At 49.3% G+C, this 23003-nt stretch overlaps 1 protein-coding gene across 3 annotated transcripts in view; it reads left to right on the top strand.

The window, feature by feature from the left end:
• The window catches only part of MGMT (O-6-methylguanine-DNA methyltransferase), a 240376-nt gene that overhangs the window by 32736 nt on the left and 184637 nt on the right, over positions 1–23003 (top strand). For 2 of the 3 annotated variants that reach the window (XM_084773172.1, XM_084773173.1), the window contains one exon: positions 18221–18357. In XM_084773172.1, coding sequence (XP_084629298.1) covers positions 18233–18357 — 125 coding nt within the window. In that variant the 5' untranslated portion in view covers positions 18221–18232. Of the gene's footprint in view, positions 1–17400; positions 17420–18220; positions 18358–23003 lie in introns of those variants that run through there. The other variant, XM_084773174.1, reaches the window with a different exon arrangement.

The raw sequence follows: 23003 nt of genomic DNA, 5'->3' as shown, positions 1-23003 counted from the left end.
GTGTCAACAGCTCACACGGTCTTTGGAACCATCAGAAAGTGTCCCAGATTTCTGACACCCCCTGTTGAGGACCCTGGAGCTTGTCATCAGATCAGGGGTTTGCTTTCTAGGTGCCTCCTTAATGAGCTGCCTGGCATTACAGCTGCCCACAGAGGGCCCCAGAGGTCAACCTAAAGTTGTCTGAGCTGGGCTCCCTGCATTCTATGCCAGCACTCTCTCACTGAGCTCACCCTCAGCCCTGTTTTGTTCAAAGTTTGTTTGGTGTTACCTTTTCTCTGTAGCTGATAAACCCGACCCATCAAGTCTCTGGGTCTGCGCTGTACATGTTTGCTTGTGCTTGCTCATTGTGTCTTACTTTACTCACCGGGCTTCTGGTCTTTCGTTGCACTGGGTTTTGTATTTGGATAACCATTTACTCTTACAAGCATACCAGGAAGCTTACTGTGTCTGTACGTGGCCCCAGCTCTGTCTTTTCTGTATGTCTCTGAGCACCCAACCCCACTGGCTTCCATGAAACTCCCAGAGGGCTTAGCAAGATCTACCCGCCTTGTTGCTGAACTTTAGTTCCTGTGGTCTCACATGGCAGTCTCTTCCCGAGGCTAGTGGTTCCCAGATGGGGTGGGTTTGTTCTCACTAGATGTTTTCCCTAAGCTACTTGAGAGATTGCTTTTGATGTTCGGTAGGTAGAGGCCAGGATGTCAGTAAATACCAACTCTGCATAAGACAGTGCCCCTCACCCCCCTCCGCGTGGACAGAGAACGATCTAGTCCCAGATGTCAGCCAGCCACAATGGCGCCCATTCATTCTGTAGGCATTCAAAGACCAGCTGCCTCCCAGCGGCCCCATTTCCACCTCTGTCTCCTGGCCTGTCTTCCTTGTCAGCTGCGTCCTGCCCTGTGGGGTAGGATTTTTCTGGTGCCACCTTTGATTCCGCCTCCTCATTCTTCCTCTGCACCTTGCTCCCCAGCAAGAGTTTCACAGCCATGTGGGTTTTCTGCAAATTCGGCTTCTCGTTCCTTTTTAGGTACTTAGGGCAAGTCATCCAGTAGGCCTCGGGGCTCCGGATGGTCACTGAGAACCCATGTGGCCCTTTACACTCTGGCTTGACCCTTATGACTGACCTAGGCTTGCTGCCAGGTTCAGGCCTACCCTACCAGTTCCTCTTGCTTTGTCTCCTAGAGCCCTGTTTGTGCAGACTGCATGGTCCCCGGTTTGCTTTGTGCTTTTATTTATCTGCCCTCTCTTAAACTCAAAGCATCTTTGGAACACCTCCCAAGCCACCCACCCCTTCTTTCTTGACATTTCTTGGTCTTTGAATTTGGATGCCTAGTTTTCCTGGGTGATCTTGTAACCTATTTCTTTGGGCCTTTAATGAGCATTCAGTAGTTGTTAAGATGGTAAGTACTAAAAACCATCTCGGCATGTGCTTACGGGTGCCCACCCACCAGGCCCTGAGTAGGATCAAGTTTTCCTCTCTGCTCTTCAGTGAGTGTGCATCCTTGGCTCTGCTCTTTGGGATCTCAAAACCTCTCTAGTCTCTGAAACATACGGATTCTAAATATTGTAGCACTCTGTGGCTTACAGTGGGGAACTAGGTGCACTCATTCCTGTGACAATTAGCCATCTAGAATCTGGGAAGAGGTTTGTGAGGGAAAGATGAGAAGAGCCAGTGAGGACATGGGGGAAGAGCCAGTGAGGACATGGGGGAAGAGCCAGTGAGGACATGGGGGAAGAGCCAGTGAGGACATGGGGAAGAGCCAGTGAGGACATGGGGGAAGGGCCAGTGAGGACATGGGGGAAGGGCCAGTGAGGACATGGGGGAAGGGCCAGTGAGGACATGGGGGAAGGGCCAGTGAGGAGGTGGGGGAAGGGCCAGTGAGGACATGGGGGAAGGGCCAGTGAGGACATGGGGAAGGGCCAGTGAGGACGTGGGGGAAGGGCCAGTGAGGACATGGGGGAAGGGCCAGTGAGGACATGGGGGAAGGGCCAGTGAGGAGGTGGGGGAAGGGCCAGTGAGGACGTGGGGGAAGGGCCAGTGAGGACGTGGGGGAAGAGCCAGTGAGGACATGGGGAAGAGCCAGTGAGGACATGGGGGAAGAGCCAGTGAGGACATGTGGGAAGGGCCAGTGAGGACATGGGGAAGGGCCAGTGAGGACATGGGGAAGAGCCAGTGAGGACATGGGGGAAGGGCCAGTGAGGACATGAGGAAGGGCCAGTGAGGACATGGGGGAAGAGCCAGTGAGGACGTGGGGGAAGGGCCAGTGAGGACGTGGGGGAAGGGCCAGTGAGGACATGGGGGAAGGGCCAGTGAGGACATGGGGGAAGGGCCAGTGAGGACATGGGGAAGGGCCAGTGAGGACATGGGGGAAGGGCCAGTGAGGACATGGGGAAGGGCCAGTGAGGACATGGGGAAGGGCCAGTGAGGACATGGGGGAAGAGCCAGTGAGGACATGGGGGAAGGGCCAGTGAGGACGTGGGGGAAGGGCCAGTGAGGACATGGGGGAAGGGCCAGTGAGGATGTGGGGGAAGGGCCAGTGAGGACATGGGGGAAGAGCCAGTGAGGACATGGGGGAAGGGCCAGTGAGGACATGGGGGAAGGGCCAGTGAGGACAAAGCGAGATGGGTCTCGGTTAGTGTAGACCTCTGAATATGAGTTATCAGGTAGGCAGCAGCATTTGTTCTCACCTATGACTACATGGTTAAGATTTTGCAGGCCGAGGGGCTCATGCTTGTTTCTGTTGTCTGTCCCATTAGCGTTGATTTAAACCTCCCCTCTCTGTCAGTGTGTAAGTCAGGCATCACGCCAATGGAAGAAGGTACTAGAAGCCTCGGGTCTTGTTCTGTGGCTGGGCCACAGTGTTTCTAGTCAGGTCCTGGGCTGCCAGTATTATAGCTATCTCAGACTATCCCGAAGCTGGTTACTGAGCCTGAGGCCAGGATCCTGGAGGAAAAAAAGACCCCATGGAGGAAATTAATTTGGTTGTCTGAAGTGGGGTAGGGTTGAGGGGTCCCATTGTGCTCAGGATGTGGGCATACACATGAAACTTTCCAGTTTTTTCAGTAACTAGAAAGTCTTATGTTCTGGTACCAGGGGAAGAAAGTCCTGTGAGTGGGCCCAGGATGGGGATTTATGACCCGAGCTGTTGGAAGCAGGCTCGCAGAGCCTCTGGTGAGTGGGCCAAAATGACAAATGGTTTCTGTGCAAGTTTTTATTGTCCAGCCTCGCACTGTATTTCTTTACGCACTGCTGTGTTTGCCAGTGTTTTGATTGTATTAGTTTCCTGCGAGATGGAGAAACCTTTCAGTCCCCCCAAATAAATATGGATCTGCTTTCAATACATTTTATCTGTTAAACTTGAGGAACCAGGAAACAAGTCTAAAGCTCTTCTTTATATTCTTACGGTGTTTTAGGGGTTGAATCGAGATGAAACATTTACTAGGTCACTGGAATCGGGCGGGGTATTAAGTCCTCTGCAGGACTGGAGGGCCTTCTAGAAGTTGTGTGAGCTGTTTATTTTCTGGGAGTCATCCCTCAGCTTCTCTCACTAATATTGCTGTCTAGCTTTTCTTCTGATCCTGTCTGGCCCAGAGCCGTAGGTGGAGATAGCATTCTCCTGATAAAGTGTCATGGGAGTTGGCTCCCAGATTTTCAGTGAAGATGCGATGTTGCTATTGATTGTCAGCTTGGCAGGGTCTAGACTCACCTGAGAGACATGCAGCTGGATATGTGTGTGGGAGAGGTTTTCCAGATCAGATTGATGGAGGGGAGACGTCTCAGCCAGCGTATGGGTGGCATCTTCCTTATGGGCTGGAGTCCCAGACTGAATAAAAGAGGAGAGAGACGAACTTCCCGTCTGTGAGTATATGACCTGACGTGCCGACTTCCTGCTGTCATACTTCTCCGTGATTGACTGTGCCACCTTCAGACTGCGAGCCAAAATAGACACACCCTTCTGAAACCCCAGAGCAGTAGCAGGAGCCCCGTGTAGGGGGATGATAGTTGACTTTAGGAGCTCACCCTGTGCAGGTGAGCCTGGGTTGTATGAGAAAGCTAGCTGAGCAAGCCAGGGAACACCCTTCCTGTGCAGTTTTCTGCTTCAGTTCCTGCCCTGACTTTCTCAGTGATGAACTTTGACCTGGAAGTATAAACCAAATAAACTTTTTATGCCCTAAGTTGTTTCTGGTCATGGTGTTTGTCACAGGAACAGAAGGTCAACTGGACCACCTGGTAAGGGTAGGTAAGGTGGGTCCAAGGGGGAGTAAGTGGGAGGTGGAAGGTGGAGGAGGGGCCAGAACACTAGAAAGGTAGTCAGTGGCTGTCAGGAGACCTTACTGCTTGGTAAGAGTAAGGATCCAGTTTGGGGCTCTATGAGGTCACATGTGTTAGGATGAGCACTGGCAACCTTGCAGTGTGCTTCTGTCATTAAAATAGAGTTTGGATACTTCTTTCTTCCTCGAGTAGTCAAAAAAATGAGATCATTTGGGCAGCTATTTACAAAGAGCAAGTCTGAGGGATTAAAGCCTCGATCAATTGTGCCAGTTCGCCTGTGTGAAGCCAGGAGTTCTAGCCTGGCATTTGGCTTTCCAAGGCTTCTTCTGTTTGTTTGTTTTTTTTTTCCTGTTGGGTTGAAATTTTCTCTTTCCTGTGTGAGATGTTTATTACTGCTACGCAAAAGTGTCTGGAATAGATATTGCTTTAAGCTGTGGGATAAAGTTCCCTCTCTCGATGGTTTAATTTTTATTGCGTTCCCACAGTGCGCTGCCGGTGTTCACATGACACTCATGGCAGTGTCTGCCCCGGGAGACCGTGCTCAAAATTGCATCTGCCCGCACTCCTGTGCACAGCGCAACTCGGCCCGTGCTCCCCGACGCTCCATTGGCCCTCTCTCTTTTTGTTTGCCTGGCGCGTGAATGTTGCCTTGCCCTCCTGTACTGCCTCCGTTGAAGTTTTCTTTTAATCAAAGGAGAAAGCAGTGTACCATCAAGGTAGCGAGCTCGTTTAGTTCCAGGTTGGGTAGGGCAGACCCAGCAGAGTGGTTGCCGGCCTGTTCCTGTTTCTCTCCCTCGACTTCTCTTTCCCATTCTCTGCGCCACACGTATCTCAGGGAGAGCAGTGGACCTGATGGGTGGGGAGACGTACAATGTGGAAGGATAGCCCATTCTCGGCCCCTCTTCCTTTGCCTCCGCTCGGGAACAGGGGGAGGGTGTGTGCTGACGTTGGGTCTGTGGGTGCGTGGAGGAAGTCTGTTCGCTGAGTCGATGCAGTGCGGCGTGGCAGGGTTGTGTCATGGCACAGCACAGCTGTGAGGCGCTGCAGGGAAGCTCCGTGGCTGAGGGAAAGCACAGGCAAGAAGGCAGTTCTTAGGGAAAGCTCTAGATTTGGATGGGTGAGAACAGGTGGGATATTGGGATTTCAGGACCGTGGCTGACAGAATTGAAAGAAGGGTCTCCAGCAAGTTAAGTGTCCACTCCTAACGGTGTGAAAGTGACAGCCTAGTGAGTGTCATGTGGGCTTTTGTCACTCTTTCCCAAAGTAAGGTGGAGAGCATGCTCTGCCTTCTTGGTGCAGACTGCCTCTGTGCCTGTGTGCCCTGTTGCGGCTGGTGTGCCAGGTCCCTCTGAACAGTTGTATCCTTGTGGGGGAATCCAGCATAGTAGGTTAAAGATGCAGGCAGATAGACAGCCTTTTTTTAGCCCTGAAGTCTAGATTCTTCTAATTCAAGTCATCTTTGAAATTAGCATTGCAAGTCTATGAGGTTTTTTTTAAATCAGTGAATCTTGTCTAAAGAATTGATTTCTATCTTAGTGGAGATAAAAAAAAATACTGTTAAATTTTGCAATAATGCTTCAAAGTTGTGTGTGTGTGTGTGTGTGTGTGTGTGTGTGTGTGTGTATGTGTGTGTTTTTAAACTAAACTCTAGGGTTTTCCTTCATGACAGCGAGGATAGGTTAGTGTGAGGGACAGATAATTACATTACTCAATTATCTGACCCAAGGCAGGGTGTAGCTTACAGATAATTTGGTAATAATCTCTATTTCCAAGGAAAAATATTTGCACAATACTTTAGTCATTGTATCATTTGCTGATAAATCAGTTACAGGTTGGTCTCTGTTTTTATTACTACATAGATAATGCGAATACCTTTCCCACACCCATAGCAAATATCTCAAATAACTTGACCTAAGAGTGATTTTTTTCTATATTAAACATTAGGTATTTTCATTTAGAGCCCTAAAATTTCCCCCTCATCTAATCTGGCAGCTCCATCCTGTTTGCATACAGTGTGTATGGCAGCCGGAATGAATGCGTCCCCGGGTTCATGTGTTGAAGGTGAACATTTAAGGTGACAGAATTGAGGTAGAGGCTATAGGAGGTGATGTGGTCACAAACTGCTGCCCTCAGGAATGCGTTAGCGCACAGAGAGGGGCTCCTTCTCACATGTAAAGGCATAGTGAGAAAGGAACAAGAATGAGAAAATGAGCCCTCGCTAGACCCCACATTTTCGGGTACCTTGATCCTGCTCTGACTGCCTACAGATGTCGGGGAGGGACTCTATAGACTACGAGCGCCATTCCCTGGGATTTTGTTAAGGACACAGACAGTGGCAGGGTGCGTGAAGTTGACTCAGTAAGGGGAAAACTGGTGCTAGTGCGACAGTGCCATCCTCAGATAGAATAGGCACATCCAGGTAGCAACAGCAGGCTGCGGATTCTGGGCGTGGTTAAGACTGTGGCTCTGGGCTGGGTGGTTGGAGTTGTATGTCTTTAATTCCAGTGCTCAGGAGGCAGAGGCAGGCCAATCTCTGTGAGTTCAAGGCCAGTCTGGCTTACAGAATGAGTTCTAGGACAGCCAGGGCTACACAGAGAAACCTTGCCTTGAAAAACCAAAAACAAACAACAACTACAACAACAAAAGCAACAAAACAAAAAACCAAGAAGATTGCGGCTCTTTAAACATGGCCACCATGAACTGTCTTGTGCGTGATATGAACAGAGCACGTAGGTGGACCTGTGATCTGCATGGTAGCTCAACCCACAGGAACAGATACTGTGTTGATAGGTTGGATTCCACATCCAGAGGACAGTTCCCCCCAACAGGCATTTGAATTTCTGTCCTTCTTAGAGATCCATAGTAAGCAAACAGAGCAACATGACAGGGGCTGGGGAGAAGAAGCCTCGGTCTCAGATGTGCTTGCTATGCAGTATGATCACGGAGTTCAAACTCATGTAAAATTTCCTTGTCACACCGGTGCTGGGGAGGTGAGGCAGCTGCATCTCTGGCTTTCTGGCCAGCCAGCCTACCTTGGAAAATTCCAGGCCAGCAACAGACTTCATTTCAAAAATCAAGGGAGATGGCTCCTGTGGAAGGACACCTCAGGTTGATCAGTGGTTTCCATGTGAGCTTGTGTGCACACACGCACATGCACATGTGTGCGCTTACAAGTCCTACCTCCATGCCTTCTGTGATGTGATGGGTTGTATCTATCAAACAGAGAGCCAAAATAAACTACTCTTTAGCTGCTTCTGAGAAGAATATCTACCACAGCATTTAGCTTTCATGATTAATTTTAATAAAAAGAACCAGTTGAGAAGAACAGCCCAGCACCGTCCTGTAAGGAACCTCTCACCATTTCAGATCCTTACAGTGAGGTTGGAGATGCAACCTCTGGGTGGTTGGTCATCATCTTTTCTTTTGGAAACTCACCCAAAAGCTCGCTGCTCATCTGAGACGTCACTGAGACTCTATGCACTCAGCAAAAATGACGTAAGCCACCAGGGATACACAGAGACCTTTGAGAGTTGAAAAACATCCAAATTGGGTACCAGTTGCTGAATGTTGGTGTTAGGAATATAGAGGGACGTCCCGAAGTGGGACTGACTGATGGTATTTCGGAGAAGATAAATGAGGGTCTGTTAAGTAAGTGCTCAGATCCGAGGATGTGCATGCTTCAGATGTGAAGGGAACGCCACTGTGTGGCTGCAGAAGGGAGGAGCCTCTGTGCTCTGAGCACAGGCCATGCCACCTGGGGAGCTTGTGGGGACTAATCTGGGAGCTCAGCTGGGATGTGTCTGCCCTGTAATTTGTCTGCAATGCGAGGCTGTTAGATACCAAGAGGCGGACTTCAGACTTAGCATGGCTGTTCTATACCCGTTGGCATTACTTTATTGGCAAGATGGCACCCTTGGCCTTTGTTCAGGAATGGAGAATGTGTGTCATTTGTTCTTACAGGGCTGGGTATGCTGAACATCATGAAGAGCTAGTTGCCTGGCCTTGTTGGTCTCTCCAGAGCAAATTGTGAGCTTGTTTGGCTGTGTCCTCCACTCTTTGTCTTGCTGCTTGTTCCTGACCTGTCCTGTCACCTTACAGTTAGTGCTTACATGTGCCCATTTGGCTGCTCTTGAAACTGCTCTGCCTCAGTTTACCCTTTCTATGGCTCAAGCTGAGACCATGTGTAATATACTACTTTCTAATGACTGGCTAGTCCATGAGGAAGGCTTCTGAGTGCCTTCTCGTTCTTGCCTCTTTGGTCCACACGGTGTCCCTGTTTCTGGGAAAAATGTACTATGTATGCTCAAGCTGACCAGAGAGGCCACTCTGAGTTCAAAATCTTCTGAGGCCCGCCTTAGTCTTGTTTCTGTCTATGTACAGGCATCCACTGTTACACTAGGTAAGTGGATTTTCCATACTGCTGAGGTCTGTTCATTGAATGATATCTTCCTTTGAATTTTCCAAGCTCCAAATAAGATAGATTGTGTTGTTGCCACCTGTAGAGACTGAGACCCTATTCAAAGACTGTTGTAGCTGGTGTGTGGTTCCAGATCACTCACTACCTGTTGTTTTGGGAACTATCTAACCTCTTTGTGATCTCAACTGGGGGGACCCAAGCAGAAAGGTACATGATGGCTGGTGGTGGGTTTGTGGCAGGCCACACTGGGTGTCCCTGTCAGTGTTAGGAACATGTAAGCTGCATATGGTCATGCACCCAGTGTCCCCATTCTGCCTCCATACTCTGCGATGATGGGAACCCCACCTTTTTCCCCCGTGACAAGTACCTCCTTTCTGTGACAGCACTGTCCCCCAGATATGTTCTATTTTATGCATGAAACCTGAAAAAACCTTGTAAATTTTAAAACATTAAACACACATGAGAAAATGCTAAGGTTTTTGTATGCATCTCTCTGTCTATAGATCGGTTTTCACAGTGGTGACTCACACATTGGCGAGGACTGACAGTCTGTGCACAGGTGTCTCAGTGGCAAGAAGGGCCATGGTGACTCTTTCTGTCCACCAAGGATTGTCTAGAGTACCCCACCAGAGGCCTGTTGACTGACGGGTCACGTCAGGAACCCAGAACCCATGCTATGATGTCATTTTTTCTGTAAACCCTGAACTATAATAAATTATGTTTAACGGTTGTAATTAAGACTTTAGCCTGTGAAGCTGTCTGGGAGAGGAAGGCCCTGTCTCTTTCTCTAGAGAAGAAATTAATTGTTAGAGTGTGTGGTTTTTGAAGAATTTACTGTAAGATAAAAGACTGGGGTTTTATTCTTGCATTTATTAGTGTTTAATCAAACAGAAAGTGCACTTTCAGTGTGGAAATCTTGGCTCCGGCGGCAGGATTGGTCTGAGTTATTATTTAAAGAGCAAAAGGTATGGAATTATATGTTCAAGTTATCAAACCACTGATAGGCTCTGGGTATAATGTAAGTAATTTAGAACATAAAATCCCCTGCCGTGTGACTGGAGCCTTGGGTTAATCGCTTGGCAGTGACTGCGTTTCCGAAGCAGGGTGGATGTAGGGCAGGGTGGTGGCTGTCCCTCAAAGAGTGAGCTGGGCCTGTCAATGCCTAGTGTGGTCATGGCCACTGGGATGTCTAGAAATCATTCTCTTCCATTTAGAATCTGAAGTAATAAATTATTGCAGGCTCTACTCCCAGAATCCTCTGCTGTTGAACCACCAAGAACTTAGCTACTAAGAGCAAGGATGACTTAATTCTGCTAGTTCTGCCGGCTCGTTTATGAGGGACATGGAAGGCAACCAGTGGCTTTGCATCAAGGAACATCAGTTCTGTTCACCAGTAATGGAAGACACTCAAGGAAGTTTAGTGGCTTTGTTGAGCATTAGCCTGAAATTCACTCACCAGCGGTGGGAAAGAGGGAAGGATGGGAGAGGCCTCCTCACACTCACAAGGCAGTTACTTGTGAGAAATGCAGTCTGTGTGTAAAAGGATCCTGCCATTGGGCTCTGGGACCTGCGTGGTAGTTGGCTTTGGTGGGCTGGGACGGAGAGGAGCTGGCTAGTGGCTGGGAACTGCTGCCTTTGTGTGCTGAGCTGAGGTCCTTGGACTCAGTGCCAACAGGACATGTACACTGGCTATTCCTGGGTTGTGGAAGGGGCATGCTTAAGAGTACATACAGTACACAGAGTCACATAGACACAGAGGGAGAGGGCAAGTCCCTTGAGGTGCGGCTCCAGACAGAACACCTGTTTGCTCAGTCCTTCATGGCCTTCGAGTACTTAGGTTTTACAGAACCTAGCAGTGCTGGGAACTGGGCATCTTACAGAGGAAGTACCCCCTACATCAGGGAGCCGAAAGTGTCTGCGGGGCTCCCCAAATCTGTGCTCCTCTGCACAGCACGTATCTACTACCTTGACATGTTGCTGGAGACTGACCAGTGAAGACCATAGTGGAGCCCCACTATGAAAGCCGTCTAACCAGTGTCCCTGTTCCTGGGAGCCCATGCCAGCCAGGTTAGGTTACTGAGCAGGGACATACATCCTAGTGGGTCCCCAGTTCTAGCTGATCATAGAACCCTATCTGCCTAACGCGTGGAAGCCGGCAGGTGTGTCGTAATATGTGGCGGCATCCACAGGGGCTCTCTTGCGCGTGACTCATTTTAACCAGCCTTGCTGCCCGCCAGAGGGTAGGGAGCGTGCTCGCCATGCCACAGCTCAGTCAGGATTTCCCAGCGATGAGGACACAGAGGCTCCTCCTCCCCATGTGGGGGCAGGACTCCCCAGCTCTGCTATCCTAATTGGAAAAGGTCATGTCTCCTTCAGACCTCACTCTGCCCCCCCACTCCCAAGTTTCCTAAGCAGTCATTAACTTCCTGGCTGGCAAAGCTCTGCGGGATGGGAACTTTGTGCCGTGACACATTTAAGCTGAAGCTCCCCGAGTCATGGCAACCAGAAGAGGTGACACTTCACAACGAGCGCCAGCCTGCCACCCTTTTTCCCTCCTGACAGCCTGTCACACTTAGCTCTGTCGTTAGTGGGGCCTGGAGTGCTAGAAGTTTTCCAGCCCACGAGGAATGTGCTGTTGGCAGCATGAGACTTGTGGCCACATGGGGGTGGCCCTGGGCGCACACCATCCCAGCAGACCAACCAGCCAGGGAACCTCCAGTCCTTCCCATGAGAGTCCCCGTGTTATCTTGGGGGGATTGCGTAGCAAGGCTCTAGGAGGGGTAATTTAAAAAGAAGGAAACCTAGGTATTTTCTCATTTTTTTCCCCCACAGCAAACTATAAACGAGTCAGTCTTGATCAGAACTGAGATTCAGAGTGTTAAAATGAGGCACAGAGATGCTTTGGGATTTGTGTGTCTTGGGCTTTGCGCAAGATGTTCCCGAGTTCCTTCGCGGATCTTCATGCCTGTCCTGGCCAGGTGCCTGGGGAGATGAGGTATCCCGGCTCTCCCAGGGTTTGTTTGGATGCTCTCTCCTGTGGAGGCAGATTCGACCCTGAGTTGTCAGCTTGTGGATTTGTTCTTTTATCCCAGGAAAAGGGACATTTGGTTTCAAAGCACTGCAACCCTACTGGGTGGTAGGCCACACTGAGCAAGGCTAGAGATGGCATCTTGGGACCAGGAGTGCCCAAGCTTGGGTGCTAGGGTTAAGGTGCAGTGCCTGGGGCAGGACTGCTATCATGCACAGGCTGTTTAGACTTGGGAGCCCTCAGAGCTGCCAGTGGAGGTGGCGGTGACATTGATCTCCTCATGCCCAGGTGGCCGCTCGGGACCTGCTAGGCCTGAGGAGTAAAGAGCAAGTGGGGTACTGTGCTGAACCCTGGTGCACCCTCTGAGCCTGGAGTATAGAAAAGACAGATCAGCAGGAGTTTCAAAGACCAAAATGTGGTTGGCTGTCCGTCATCCTTCCGGGTCTGTTTTAGAAAAGCCCTGCTTCTCCAGGGTTCAAACAAGAAAGTCTGGGCTCCTGTCTTTCTTGAGGTCCAGTGTCTTTGCAAGAACCCAGTCCCACAGCCTTGTAGCGGCTCCAGAGCCCAGAGTACCAGAGTGAAGGCACCTGGCTGCTATAAACTGGGTTGTTCTCCCAACTGGGAGACAGTGACAGCTCGGAGTTCTGTAGAAGGTCTCTGGTAGGCTGTGCCTCACTGCCCAGGCCCTAGGCCCCCTGTCACAGTTACCTGCGGAGGCTTGGGGAGGAGCGTGCTGTCAGCAGATATGGAGTCCCCTCTGCGTTCTGAGTTTCTTGCTGGGGGTCTGGGTTTCACTGGTTTATGCAGTCTGCCTTCCTCTTTGCATCTCTTGGTTGTGCAGTCAGCTGGCAAAGCAGCGAGCTCATGCTTTGTTTAGTGATGGTGACTGCTTCGCTGTGGATATCAGCTTCTGGCTTTGGTAAACTACTTTAACACACAGGGCTGGAGGACAGAACTTTCCTCATCATTTTTTGAAGGTGACAGTCTGAGCACAGAGTTGATTTAGAACATCCAGGAACTGGGTCTGAGGCTTCCCACAGTAAGTCTATTTTACCATTAAAAATGCCTTGGGAGGCAGAGGCAGGTGGTTCTCTGTGAGTTCAAGGCCAGCCTGGTCTACATAGTGATTTCCAGGATAGCTAAGGCTACAGAGAGACCCTGACTTTTTTAAAAAAGTGAGTTTTTTTCACTTTTTTTTTTTTTATTTTGGTATATAAGTGCCTATACTAGTAACTAGGTAGAAAGAAGATAGAGAATGCTTACCCCAGGATTATGACTCTGCAGCCTCACTACTCACAGGGACAGCTTGGCACGGGATCTCTGGGTCCTACAGGAGTGTGAACAAAGGGCAGAGCCTTTTCGGCAACCACTTAAGGAAATGGGCAGTGAGAACTGGAGAGCTTCCAGCAAGACACCCTTCTGGGCTGGGTTCTGCTCTCACGTACCAGCTTCCAGGTAGAGGCAGAGGTGGGTCAGTGAGCTGCCCTAGTGGGAGTGTGAGTAGAAGCTGTCTGGAACTGGCTCACAAAAGTGCTTGAAGTTCTGGGGGATTCTGGAACAGTCCACTCCTCCAGACTGTTCACATGTGTGCGCACACGGGGACATATACACACATACACGCACATGCACACGCACGCACACACACACACACACACACACACACACGCACGCGCGCGCACACACGCACACATACATACACGCGCGTGCGCACACACACGCACACGAATACACACGCACACACACACCCTGCAGTTCGATTCTACTTGCTGGATTCCACTGTGAGAGGAAGAAGCAGGCTCTTTTCTGATTTGCTCACTTTCACTCCCATAGAGGCACCTGTATGACATTTGGGGCGGGAAACTGAACTTTTTCCAAGTATGGTGTCTGTTATGGTAGCGGTTTGAATCTTGAGACACCCTGGCTTGCAGACCAGGGAACAAATCAATATGCTGTCGTCCATGTGCCGACTGTGTTGCGCAAGCCTTAGTGTCTGTGCTGTGACTTGCCGCAGGCGGCCTGTTATTTAGGTGACGGGGTCCTTTAACAGACACAGTCCTGGGCTGCTTTTGGGATCTGCTACATGCCTGCCGCAGTCCCCAGCTTCTAAGGCTCTGGGTGTTGGAAAGTTCTTCCCCAGCAGAGTGTCAGCTACCAGAAGGGGGTTCTTGTGATGCACTTTACAATCCCACACCACAAACCTCCACAAGCTTGAGACTGGAGCAGGGTACAGCCGGGAAGGTGGCTACGAATATGCGGGGCTTCTTCATCTGAGAACTGCTGTGATGGTTTGTTCCAACTGTCAACTTCCCACAGCCTGCGGTCACCGGGGAAGGGTGGCTGGCTAGGACTAGCCTGTAGGCATGCCTATGGAGGATTATATTGATTGTTAATGGATGCAGGAAGACAGCCCACTGTGGAAGGCACCATTCCCTACTTTGAGGCCCTGGAACTTATGTGAATAAAAAAGCTGAACCGCAGGCAGGCATGTGTTTGTTCTCTTTGTGCTCATGACTGAATGTGACTAGCTGCTTCAGTTCCTACCTTGGTTTCCATGAAATTATGGGCTTTACCCTGGACCGTTAGCCAAATAAACCCATTTCCACCCTAAAGTTATTATTATTATTATTTTTTGGACGGGACAGGGCCTGTTACCATAGTGACAGAAATAAAACTAGGTTTGTGTACTGCCTAGTTTTATGTCATCTTGACACAGGCTAGAATCGTCAGAGAGGAAGGAACCTCAGTTGAGAAAAATGTCTCCATAAGATTGTGCTATGGGCAAACCTGTAGGGCATTGTCTTAATTAGTGATTCACAGGGGATAGGCCATTGTGTGGGGGGCCACCCCTAGGCTAGTGGTCCTGGGTTCTCTAAGAAACCAGGCTGATCAAGCCATGGGGAGCAAGCCAGCAAGCCACACCCCTTTTGGTCTCTCAACAGCTCCTGCCTCCAGGTCCCTGCCCTCACCACTTTTGATGATGAACTCTTATATGGAACCATGAGGAAAATAAACCCTTTCCTCCCCCAAGTTGCTTTGGTCATGGTGTTTTATCACAGCAGTAGTGGCCCTACATGAGACAGATGGCCACTGTTGTCATCCCAGGGCAGGGTTCACTTCCTGTTATGCGCGTGCCACTGGCTGCGCAGACACTTAGTTACGGACTCGAAGACTCATCTCTTTCCTCCATTGGCCTTGAAGGTCAGACTTTAGCAGGTGGTTTTGGAATGATGTCTGAATGTCAGGTCAGCCTGCTCTGTTTGATATTAGCCTCTCCAAGTCCCTCTGTCAGTCAGGCATGGGGGCCCCAGGGCGATTGTCTTCTGCTGACTATGACAGCTCACAAGTCCCCTGGGAGGCTCCTGGTCTGGTGGGCATCATGGGTGGGCCTACGTCTTGTTATGTTGCTTCTGGCCTTTCCTAGTTGGCCAGCTAAACTCACTCTCTCCCAAATTCCCAGAGTCAGTTTTAGGATTAGGTGACATGAGTGCCTGGTTTGCTCTCTTCTGGGGTTCCCCATGCCTGTCGCTGAGGTGGATGTGGGGGCCTGGGGACCAATGCTGCTTCTGGCACTTCCTTCTCAGCCTCTGGCTGGCTGGGAGGCCTCACAGGGCTTTCATGCTCCCCATTGGCGGGGCCTGAGGACTGTTTCTTTACTCGTCCTTCCCCTTAGACCAGCAGGGCGCCTACTTCCTATACCGCTGGCTGCTGGCAGGCCTGGGGCCTGCTCGAGAATCACATGGAAACACTTAGGGAAAGGTGCAGTGCAGCAGCAAAGACAGTTCTGGAAGGCCTGGTTGAAGTCAGGCTTAGAAGGAAGGGAGCTGCTGCCTACTTGGGTTCTCTGGCCTTTGGTACCTTGGTGGGAACTGGCCTCTGGCGCCAGCTGCTTAATTCAGAACATTGTTATTTAAAGGCCCTTCATGTTAAAGGGAGATGAAAAGAAATTCACTTCATTTTTTTCCAGAGGTCTCCAAATAGCCGTGGAAAATCGATTCTTTTTCTGCCACCAATTAATGTCAGCCCCTCTTGTGGCTTTTGGTGGATGCCACAGTGGTGAGGTAGGGAGTATAGGTACAGGAGCCACACGCTGGGTTCTATGGCCAAGTGAAGAGCCCAGCTTGGTCCCAGACTGGTCACAGGGATACCCAGTGTAAGTGACCCAACCTAGATCCTGTGCCTGGGACTGTCAATCTCAGACAACTTCAAGGTGTGTGTGTGTGTGTGTGTGTGTGTGTGTACGTACACATTTCCTGTGGCCACTACTGTCAGCAAACACTCAGGTGGGCTGTTGGGGGCTGAAGAAATGGCTCAGTGGCCAAAGCCCTTCCAGAGGACTCAAGTTCTGATTTTAACAGCCACACTGTCCCAGCTCAAGGGGATCTGATGCCCTCTTTTACCCTCCGTGGGCACTGCACTCATTGCATATATCCAGACACAGATGCACATACGAAAAATTGGGCTGTTGGAGCCACCGTAGTCCCTCTGCTCTAGTTCTCAAGGGTGCATACCTCTGGGTGTGCCCAGTTTTGCGTTCAGAAATGTGGACCCCGTGCGTTTGGGTTTGACAGCTGTATTGGCTATACAGGGTGTACATGCTCCTCCCGTGTCCAGAAAGCAGCCTCCAAGGAGGCAAGCCCGGGTTCTTGTGTCTAGGATAGCTTGTTTCGTCTGCCATCAACCTGAGCTTGGAGTCAGTGCCCTGAGAGGTCGCCATTTACCCTGCAGTCAGTGGGCTGGTCCAGAAGTGGGCGTTAAAGAAGCAGGATACGGACAGAGGGGCCTTTGTAAGCTGTGACAAGTGGCCTGAGCCTGAGATCTCCCGGCAGCCTCATACCCTGAGGCCCTGGAGGAGACCACTTTCAAGTATATAGACCACTTCCGTGTATATAGGAAGTGGGGTGCTGTGCAGGAAAACTTTGAAGGTATGACGTAACCAAGGTTTGAGTATTATTTGGGAAGTGTTGGCTCATGGTGGGCTGAAGGGGAGAGGAGAGGGAAGCAGTGGATGACACAGGGGATCCCAGGCAGCATGGGGGCGGCACAGACAGAGACCTACCGGTGGGCAGGCAGGAGAGGATGCTGAGGGCGACTGCACGTGGGGCCAGCCTGTAGAGTGGGGGGCTGCTGCAGTGCAGTGTGTGGGCCTCTGAGGGGCCGGCAGACTCTTCTGTGGGGGGACAGAGGATAAGTGTGCTAGGCCTTGGAGACCACCACATCTCTGTCACAACCTGGCAGCAGAAGAAAAACAGCCATAGGCTGTAGGTGAATAAAGGAGGGTAGGAGTGTGTTCTGACGATCACTCACACACAGGGGGCTGGGGGAGGGGCTTAGGGGTTCAGCCAGATGTGGATGGTGGGCTGTGGTTTCCGACCTTTCTCTACCCCAGGAAATAATTATAAATTGACTTTTTCCTGCACATCCTGTATGATCCCAGGTGAGGCCTGTGGCACTCACGGTAAGGTTTCTAGATGAAATGGGGTTAAGGAGCTAAAGATACCAGGATCCAGGGATTGGGAAGCTCCGGTGCGTGAGGGTGTGACCTGGGAGGGAAAATAGGAGACGAGTGAGTCATAATGTATTCTATAATAACCCACGTAAAGGAGCTGCTTCTGGGAGGAGGATGACTAGGCAGAGTAATTGGAGGTAGTTCTAGGCCGAAGAAGCAGAGGCAGCAAGCCATCCTGCTCTAAGCCTGGGGCCACAGGTGTGCGCTTTGTCAGTGGTGTGCGGGGCCCCAGGAGGGGTTCTGGAGTCAATGTTGGATTGGAAAGGAAGGAGAAACCTCTCTTTCCTGGAGTCACAGAAGGAATTTGGAAGGAAAAGATGTTGGGAAGGGGGCATAAAAATACCTTCTGTGCATCTTTGCTTTTAACTCTTGGGCATTTTTTTTTTTGCAGTTTCCATTGGGATCAAGTTGACCTGTTCTCCTCAGCATCATTCATTCATGTTTCTTCCATCTGCTGGCACAGGTGCCCTGTGTCCCCAGCGGGCCAAGTCATATCCCGCCATTTTCTATAATGCATTTCTGTAACTTAATGCTTCTGTGACTTAAAAAAAAAAAAAATCTGGCACGAAGCTAAAACTAGATCTGGCACGGGCTAGACAAGTGGTCTGCCCCCTCATGCTACATCCCCAGCCCCATACTCCACTTTTAAATGTACTTTATTTAAAATGTGGAACAGTTTGTCCGTCAATCATCTTATTCAAACAAAGCTTGCTGAGTTAGGGAAAAAAAAAAAGATCTTCTACTAGTTCAGCCAGCAGGGGAAAATAGAGGCGTTGTCATGTTAGGGGACGAAAGAGAAGTGGGCACTGGTTGGGTGACCCAGGTTGTTGTGAAAAGTGGCTGTAGTGTAAAAGGGACTTAAGATTAAATTACAACAGGAGGGAAAGCTTTGTAATATGTCCTGTGTGTTAAGTAACCGATGCTTCCGGGATGCTTTATAAACGACCAACCACTTCCGAACACGCTTTCTTACTTGACTTAAAAATTGCTTCTCTCTAGGAACTTGGCAGAATGGCTGAGACCTGCAAAATGAAATACACAGGGTTGGACAGCCCTCTGGGGAAGATGGAGCTGTCTGGCTGCGAGGAAGGCCTGCACGGGATACGATTTCTCAGCGGGAAGACCTCAAGCACCGAGTAAGTGTGAGCAGTAAGCACGGGCGCCCCATGTATGCGTGCTGGAGGTGGGAGTCAGCAGGCGCCCTGGGTCCTTCTCACTGGTCACAGGGCAATCCAGAGCCTGCTGCCACCAACCACAAACACTAGCATCTCAGATGACGATCCGGGAGTTGTGGTGTCCTTGGCAGCTCGTGTATCACCCAGTAATCTGGAATAGCTCATAAGCTCTGGGGACATGACTTTGACAGGAGCTTCCAGAGATTGATTCATGCGTTCTTTTGCAGAAGGGTTGTGTGTGTGTTATATGTGCAGGTGTGTCCCTGTGGGTGCGTGTGTCTGTATGTGAATGTGGAAGCCAGAGGGCAGCAGCCTTGGGTGCTTTCCAGCTTGGTTATTTTGTTTGTTTGTTTGTTTGTTTTTGTTTTTGTGTTTTGCTTTTTGAGGGAAGAGTCTCTCTTTTGCCTGGAACCCACTCATTAGACTAGGTTAGCCAGTGAACAAGCCACTTATTAGACTAGGTTAGCCAGTGAACATGCTACCCATTACACTGGGTTAGCCAGTGAACAAGCCACCCATTAGACTAGGTTAGCCAGTGAACAAGCCACCCATTAGACTAGGTTAGACAGTGAACAAACCACTCATTAGACTAGGTTGGCCAGTGAACGAGCTTCAGGGATTCGCCTGACTTTCTTTCCCAGCATAGGGCTTGCAGGTGCGTACCACAGTGCCAGCTTTGCGCGTGTGTTCTTGGGACTGATCCTAGACCCTCATGCTTACAAGACAAGTGTGTCGCTGACTGAGCCATCTTCCCCACCCACACTGAGCAGTTTGATTCTTAAACACATGAGATCCAGAGCTGGACAACTCAACTGTGTGACTTACCTCAGAGATTTTTAAATGAAGCCTGGCAGAGTCTACCAGCCGCTTTCCCCACTGCTAGGCGGCTTGCTCTGCCAGGCCACTCTGCTGCTTCCTGGAAAAGGCACCAGGCTGAGGGTGATCACTGCCAAGGTTTGGAAAGAGTCTCTCCACAGGGTGGCTTCAGAGCACGACGTCCTAGGCAGACACCCATTTCTCTCTGCGTGCCTCTCGTCATATTTTTCTAATTGTAAAAACAAAACAAAACAAGTGGTAAGCACTCCTCAGTGTCTCCTCCTAAAATGTAGTGCTGAACTTGTGTTCGCTGGCCCTGAGTGGTGGTATTAAAATGGCAGTTCTTGTTATTTCTGAGAGAAGTGGGGCTTGTGGGGGGGGCAGAAAAAAGAAAAGAAAAAGCACGAACTCCTGTGCTGGGCGTTTGTCTTAACTGGCTAATAAACACAATGCCAAGAACATTAGATAAAGAAAATACATAAGAAACATAAAAATTGATTTTAATGGACCCCTGTCAGAGACAGCCATAATGAGCATTGTTTGGTAATAAATTCCAGCATGGCCTTCCCCGGCCGGCTCCTCCTGTAGAGCTGTGTGCTGCAATCAATATCGTCTTTAAGACTTCAAGACTGAAAAATAAGCAAACCTTTGAACTGCGAGAACAGGCTCCTCTCAGTTTCTGTGGGAACCATCTGGCTGCAGTGCTCAGAAAATCGCAGGCACCAAATAATTTGTAGGGAAAATGTCACTTTGTCTCTTAGCATGTTCAGTAGCTCAATAAATCATAGAAATTATGTGTTGGCTTCTTTGGCTTTTGGAGAAACAGTAAAGGCACTCCTTACTATAAATTTGGGGAAGAAAATGTAAAAAGCAGCATGATGAGGTACATTTAGGGGCTGGAGAGGTGGCCTAATGGTTATGATCATATGCTGCTCTTGCAGAGGACCCGAGGTCGGGTGCCCAATGCCAAGTGGCATGTAAGTCTGGCTCCAGGTGGCCCAGTGCCTCTGATCTCCAAGGGCACCTGCGTTCCTGCAGACACCCACTACACTCACACACTTACATATAATTAATTTCTTTAAATCTTGAAAATGGTATATTTGTGTAAGTATGCCTCATGGGTTGTGTGAACTGAACAAAGAGGCAGAGTGACGTCAGGTTTAGATTTGACTGTGAAAACAGTCGTGGAGATGCTTCCCTAAGGAAGAACATGTGTATGGGTAGTGGAGGCCAGGCTGCCCATGTTGGGGTGTTCTGTCTCCTCCTAGCCATTTTCTCTGTCCCCCCCCACTGAGGCCCTGCCTGAGGCTGCAGGCCAGCCCACCACCTCAGGGGAGAAGTGGCAGGACTGTGCATTCCTTTCAGAGGAGCGGCTGGTGCTTCCTCTTGTCTCGGCTGAGGACTTTGGAGAGAGTATCTGTGGGATAACCCCGACACTCGCAACGCTGTGGATAGCAGTGAGAGGGTGGATGGTTCACCTTGCTTGTCAGTTTGGTGCGATTAGAACCTCCGCGGATGCACATCTCTGGGCATGTCTGTGAGGTCCTGTGTAGACTGGGTGAGTTGAGGTGGGAAGGCACACCCTGAATGCGGGCTGCATGATCCCATGGGCTAGGGTCCTGGACTGATTAAAATGGAAGAAGCGAGCTGGGCCTCAGCATTTGTGTGTCCCTGCTTCCCTGCTGAGGATGCAGCGTGACCAGCTGCCTCACGCCCCTGCTGCCAGCCACACTCTCTGCTTTGATGGTCTCTACCCTTGGACCGTGAGTCATAATAAACCACATATCACTAAAGTTGTTTTTGTCAGCGTTGTGGTCAGCTGCCGAACCTGTAACTGATACAGAGGGCAGCCAACAGCATGTGCACACGGATAGCTAATAGGAGACATTGCAAACCTCAAGAATTCTCACAAGCGGCCACTTTTATGTTGTCAGTTTAAAAAGCTGCAGTTAAAAATTTCATACTGGCGTTTAGATTTCAAACATAAAGTTCAGTAAGTTTTCACGAAGGCATGATGTCACAGAGACCATCCCAAACTAGACCCAGGACTCTGTGGCTTCTTACTCAAGCCTTGCAAAGACCTCTGCCTATATTTTATTTTCCTACATTTCTTTTTTTTTTTTTTAATTTTAATTCTTTTTATTTTATTTTTAAATTTTTATTTAAATACTTTATTCAGATTACATCTCAGTTGTTATCCCCTCACTTGTATCGCCCCGTTCCTTCCTCCTTCCTTCTTTCATCCCATTCCCCTCCCCTAGGTCTGTGACAGAAGGGGACCTCCTCCCCCACCATATGGTCACAGCCTGTCAAGTCTCATCCTGGTAGCCTGCTTCTCCTTTCTCTGAGTGCCACCAGGCCTCCCCACCAAGGGGATGTGGTCAAATATGGGGCACCAGAGTTCATGTCAGAGTCAATCCCCACTCTCCACACAGCTGTGGAGAATGTCCTGTCCATTGGCTAGAACTAAATAGGGGTTCAATTTTTACTGCATGTATTGTCCGTGATTGGTACAGTAGTTTGAGCTGCCCCCCCCCCCCAGTCAGGATCCGCCCATCATGATGTTCTTCTTGTAGGTTTCTAGGACCCTCTGGATCCCTCTATTTCCCCCATTCTCCCATAGTTCTCTCACCAAGAGTCCCAATATGAAGTCTTGGTAAGTGAAGACTTTCATGGGGCATGCCTTTTGGGCTAGTGTCCAGTTATAAGTTAGTATATACCATGTAAGTCTTTCTAGTTCTGAGTTAACTCACTCAGGATGATCATTTCTAGTTGTATCCATCTGTCCACAAATTTCAGGACTTCCTTGTTTTTAATAGCTGAGTAGTATTCATAGTGTAGATGTACCACAGTTTCTTTATCCATTTTTCGACTGAGGGACATTTAGGTTGTTTCCAGGTTCTGGCTATTATGAATAAGGCTGCCATGAACATGGTTGAGCATATGTCCTTATTGTGTGGTGGAACATCTTTTGGGTATATTCCAAGGAGTGGAATACCTGGGTCTTGAGGAAGCCCTATTCCCAGTTTTCTGAGAAAGCACCAGGTTGATTTCCAAAGTGGCTGTACAAGTTTGCACTCCCACCAGCAATGAAGGAGTGTTCCCCTTTCTCCACATCCTCGCCAGCATGTGGTGTCACTTGAGTTTTTGATCTTAGCCATTCTGATGGGTGTAAGATGGAATCTCAGAGTTGTTTTTATTTGCATTTCTCTGATGACTAAGGACGTTGAGCATTTCTTTAAGTGTTTCTCAGACATTTGATATTCCTCTGTTGAGAATTCTCTGTTTAATTCTGAGCCCCATTTCTTAATTGGGTTATTTGGTTTGGTGGTGTTTAATTTCTTGAATTCTTTATGTATTTCAGATATTAGACCTTTGTCAGATGTAGGGTTGGTGAAGATCTTTTCCCAGTCTGTCGGCTGTCACTTTGTTCTGTTGACAGTGTCTTTTGCCTTACAGAAGGTTCTCAGCCTCATGAGGTCCCATTTATTAATTGTTGACCTTAAGACCTGGCCTGTTGGAATTCTGTTTAGGAAGTTGTCTCCTGTGCCAGTGAGTTCCAGGCTCTTGTCCATTTTTTCTTCTAAAAGATTTAGTGTCTCTGTTTTTATGTTGAGGTCTTTAATCCACTTGGACTTGAGTTTTATGCATGGTGATTAAATATAGGTCTACTTGCATTTTTCTACATATAGACACCTAGTTAGACCAGCACTATTTGTTGAAGATGCTATCCTTTTTCCATTGAATAGATTTGGCTTCTTTGCCAAAAATAAAGTGTTTTCTACATTTCT

This window comes from Acomys minous, assembly GCF_964271855.1.
Source record: "Acomys minous genome assembly, chromosome: 2".
Taxonomy (NCBI): Eukaryota; Metazoa; Chordata; class Mammalia; order Rodentia; family Muridae; genus Acomys; species Acomys minous.
The sequence above is the reverse complement of the archived record's forward strand: the minus strand, read 5'-3'. Positions and strand labels throughout refer to the sequence as shown.